The following is a 4,578-nucleotide window of genomic DNA, read 5'->3' on the forward strand; positions in this document are numbered from 1 at the left end:
CAAAAGGTTGAATTTGATTTGCAGGTGTGGGTGAATTTGATTTGCAAAAAGTTGAATTTGTAGTGGAAAGATTGTGTAAGTAGATATTTTCGAGTAATATATACAGAGTGTTCAAAACAAAGGGTTTAAGACTTTTGACGCTTATAGTTCACACCGAGTGGAGTGAAAAATGACTGATCAACATAGGTACTAAAATCAATTTTTTCAATGCAGAATACAGAAATTTATTTTTACATTTGTTAATATGTAGATCTTCAAATATCTTCCATTCTATTTTAATACAAAAAACATGTTAAAAATCGTGTATATTATTTTACGTTTAAAACTCAATATTATGTATAATTTTCGTTAAAACTGTTCCTTCAAGTGAAAAATTTCGCCAGCGTGAGATATTTCTTGCATTAATATGAAATAACGAAGGAGTAACTATTTATATATCTTCCTTTAACACTATCTAGGACATATTTCTCTGTCTATATTTAAAACTTTACCAATCCACGGTCGATTTATGACTACAGAAGAATTTGAAAAAACATTAAATAGAATAATTTAAATAACAATTTTTTTTACTTTCTAAAGACATTTTTACCACAAAATAAAACCTGCTTGTTAAATCCCGATATTTAGCTTTCCCGACAGATTCATTTTCGCTGCACAGACATTTATTTTCAACCATAAAATTCATGTTGCTTTCGATAAAACAACAGAACAAAAGCTTTGTCTCTTCACTGTCTGTCGATTCATTCAGCTTTCCGTTTGCCTGCCAAAACTTTCGGTATGGTACTCTGCACGTGCGCGTATTTCGAGTTTTTCGAGGTTTTGCTATTGGCCACTGGTGAATTTTTGGTGACCGAGATAGCCGGCACCATTGGCGAATTAATCGACGATGAGACTTTCGGCAGATTTTTCAAGTCACCCGCACCAACGATAGTTGAGCGCCTCGTGGACACCGCATTCTTCTTCACGGCCGTAATCGTAGTGTTCAGGTTTGAGGGGGTGGATGTACCCGGGGATCGTGTCACGGATCTTCGATTCTTAGATGACGGAATTGATCTCATCAGCGGAGAAGAGCGTTTCATTCCGGTAGTAGCTCCTACGAGAGATAACCGCCGTCTGGGTTTTGTGGATTTGCCAACTACATCCTGTAAATTGCACATTTCCTTTTACTTTGAAAATAATGGACTAGAACGCGAGAAATGGATTGAATGGAATAATATTCCACTACGATGTATATTTTACATTTTCCCTCGTCCCTGCGTTTTCTAGATTGTAATTTATAAATTGTGATTATGAAAGTGGTGTAAGTCAAGAAACCAAAAAAAAAATGAGTTTTTCTCTTATTTATTAGATATTATGAAAGAATTTTCAAAACGAAATAAACATGACTCACACCACTTTCATAATTGCTTAATACTAATGAATTATTAGTGCGATAAACTGACTAGGAAAATAAATTAACTGGATTATCTAGTTACTTGTTATTCCCGGCATTTCGTTCAAACTGAATTCCATAGGAATGAAGATAAAGGCTTTGGGTGTGAGTTGAATTTCGTGGAATACAATAAAAAAAATTACCAAAAAAGAATTTTCACCCCTTTGAAATCATTAACGTAGAAATTGAGATATTCGAGGAGCAGGTGGAAAGTGTGAAATAGTAAATAAACAAATAAATTTGTTCACCTGATCCAGATTGTTCATATTCGACACAACATTAGAGGTGTACTCGCGTAAGGAGTCTATTTTCTTCATGATCATTTGCAGCTCGTAACCGAGCGTCTCATTTTCGAGGAGAGCTTTTTTCTTCTCCCGCTCGGCGAAGGCATTTGCCGCATCTTTTTCAGCTTGCTCGCGAATGAACGTATCGGATTTGGGGATGGAGCTCGCGTGAATGGTTAAACCCGATTGTGAGATAATCTGAAAATGTGAATGCAGTATTCATGATATACAAAAGTTTAAGACAAATGTAACTTGGAACGATGTTTCTGTTGAAAAAAATTTATTTAATCGTATATTGAAGTGCAAATATACTATCAAAAGGCACCTTCTTATCCTTAGGTAACGTGATGCTTGCTCCATTTTCGTCGATGTCTATCTTCTCCTGACTTTTCCATGTCGGTGATTTGATTGACTTAACTTCGTTCGATTCAGCTAACGTTAGTAAGTTGTTCAACGATGCGGATCTGAAATTATTACGCTAGAATAGGATACGAATCTTCTTCTATAAAGGAGAAGGTTAGGGAAATGTCAAACGAGAGTATGTTAACTACCGTGATACAGATGTGTCACCCAAAATCACATGAAGCCCAGCTTGTACGGTGTACACTATTTGTCTGCTGGTTAAAGAGGGAGCGGAAGTGCCGTCTTTCTAAAATGTTCGAAAATAGTGATCTTTGTTAATTCTACCAGTAATTTAAAATTTCTGTTGTCCATTACACATTACTTAAACGAGTATAATATGATCTCTCTCAGTCAGTTTACATCCTTAATCTTAAATTCACATTATTTTAAGCCCACAGTAGATTAAATATTGAAACTGGAATAAAAGAAGTACCTGTATATTTGTATTTAAATTTTAATAGAGGTACTGCAATATCATCATAAAATATTTTTTGAAACAGATGTGCTTGGAAGTAGCTGTACAAATTTGATTTATCAAATCTTCATTGAACGACAATCTAATTTTTCCCAAGGAATTATCGTTGCAGCACTATTTAAAAATAATATAAAAAAACAACCGACAGGTATACAAGACTCTGAATACACATTATTTATCTAAAAACCTTTCTGTTTTAATATATTTATTCCAATGATCACAGTTTGTTTAGCAATTTAATATTATTCAATACACGTATAAAGATTATTATATGATCTTCAATATTGACCACTTTATCTTCCTTTTCATAGTTACTAACATGACGGCATCGTCAGCTTCTTTTAATTCATTTTTCTATGAAACATATACTTTACGTTTTGAATAGGCCTCCTCCATCGGTTCACTAACTCCGTGAACTCTTCGGAAAATTTCTGCACGTTCATTCTAAAATTCTCACTACACGATTCTGCTGGCACGAAAGTCTTTCTTTGAACTGATTTCGAGCACCTCGTCGACTGGTGACATCGATAAGTCCTTGTTATGTATATGATGTTTACGCCAGTAGCGTATAATACGAAACCAGGATCCCTGGATCGATATTCGTCTTGCGTGGAGAAGTTAAAAATTTCAGCGGATTTTAAGAGAACGAGATAAAAGAAAACAGGAGCAAATTTGAACCTTGTGTGTACAACTGTGTTTGCACGAGCCAAGTTTAGTCCTAGTTTCCAGTGCATTTTAGCAACCGGGGCTTCTCTTCCGGCTAATTCCCGTCTGTTTGGCGAATGGATAGAGTTGCTGTAAGTTAACACAGGCTGCTGTTTATGTTTCGGCCGGGGGCATTTGTCTAGAATGTGTACAACGTGGCAACGAAAAATGCGGGAATCTTTTCCGAGGTCCTGGATTTACAATTATTCTCGATTAGGATGTTCCAGACTTGATTAAAGCTCTAGAGAAGTGAAGAGAATTCTGGTTCGTTTCACCATTTTAATCAAAACTTGTATACTTAAATTGATCCTGAATGTGAATGCAACAAATCATGGGGAAAATTCACACTATTCATAATTTAAGCTGTTTACTAGGTAGTGTAAAGTAATACGTGATTTGGTTTTCACACTTCATCCGGATAGAACAACATTTGAGGTTCTTATAGAATTTTGTAACGGACAATATAATAATATATATGATAAATGACTAAAAATTGAATACTACTCTTTTTTCTAAATATATAAACCGTATTAAAAGAAGTATAATGTTTCAGAATTAATAATTTCGAAAGAAACGTCTGTATTCCTTTCATCGTTTTATTCTCTTCAAAGGAATATTTCATCAATTCAATTTTGATGTCCAAAAATCAAAAAGATGTGTGGGACGATCGATGTGTTCATTACCATAATGAACCACCTATCGACGACATACTAAATAACTCCGGAAAATGTATAAATTATTTATCATTTTATATTATAATGGTACAAATTATATAATTATATAAAAAACTAAATATAACCATAAACTTGAAATACAAGTATAGCCGTACAAATTACACGTAGATGACATTTGGCAGTGTTCGTGGTATAGTTAAGGTACATCCTACAAGGAACGTCCGGTTTTTTACTTCCACAGTGTATAAATATCAATATTCCCCGGCTGACCAATCGTTACTAACTTCTTGTCGAAATGTTAGCGATCAGAGTCAGCTCTTAGGCGCTTCTACGGGTAAACGTTCCCGCTTCAATTCCCGTCGCGACATTGCCATAAAGAGTCGTCGGTAGACGTCCGTAAACGGCCACGTAATTTATCCAAGCCGGTTCGAGCCGTCAAGAAAATTTGTTCCGTGGATTCGAGCGGAGCCGGGCTTGCTTCAAGGTAAAACGTTCGAAGTTCCTCAGGCTCGGGGCCGCCACGACGTTTTACGCCAAACATGGAATAATCGTGTGGCCGTTCTCTTACTTACGAGAACACGCGTGCGAGAGACGCCGAGGAAATGG

General features: G+C 35.7%; 1 protein-coding gene across 1 annotated transcript; it reads right to left on the reverse strand.

The window, feature by feature from the left end:
• Nucleotides 1-288: 288 nt before the first annotated feature.
• Nucleotides 289-3,119, reverse strand: LOC107192177. The gene is made up of 5 exons (XM_015581383.1): nucleotides 2,968-3,119; nucleotides 2,268-2,365; nucleotides 2,042-2,180; nucleotides 1,681-1,914; nucleotides 289-1,142 (listed from the first exon to the last, which is right to left on the reverse strand). The coding sequence occupies exons 1-5, from the start codon at nucleotides 3,034-3,036 to the stop codon at nucleotides 741-743; spliced, it is 942 nt and encodes a 313-aa protein (XP_015436869.1). The 5' UTR covers nucleotides 3,037-3,119; the 3' UTR covers nucleotides 289-740.
• Between the last annotated feature and the right edge of the window lie 1,459 nt (nucleotides 3,120-4,578).

Source organism: Dufourea novaeangliae, unplaced genomic scaffold (genome assembly GCF_001272555.1).
Source record: "Dufourea novaeangliae isolate 0120121106 unplaced genomic scaffold, ASM127255v1 scaffold316, whole genome shotgun sequence".
In the NCBI taxonomy this organism is placed as follows: Eukaryota; Metazoa; Arthropoda; class Insecta; order Hymenoptera; family Halictidae; genus Dufourea; species Dufourea novaeangliae.

What these genes read in the sequence shown, in the direction of transcription:
- LOC107192177 (XM_015581383.1), bottom strand. Translation starts at nt 3,036, where the DNA reads ATGAACGTGCAGAAATTTTCCGAAGAGTTCACGGAGTTAGTGAACCGA. An exon ending in CGTTACCTAAGGATAAGAAG is followed by an intron (nt 1,915 to 2,041) that starts GTGCCTTTTGAT and finishes TCACATTTTCAG; the next exon opens with ATTATCTCACAATCGGGTTT. An exon ending in ATATGAACAATCTGGATCAG is followed by an intron (nt 1,143 to 1,680) that starts GTGAACAAATTT and finishes TGCAATTTACAG; the next exon opens with GATGTAGTTGGCAAATCCAC.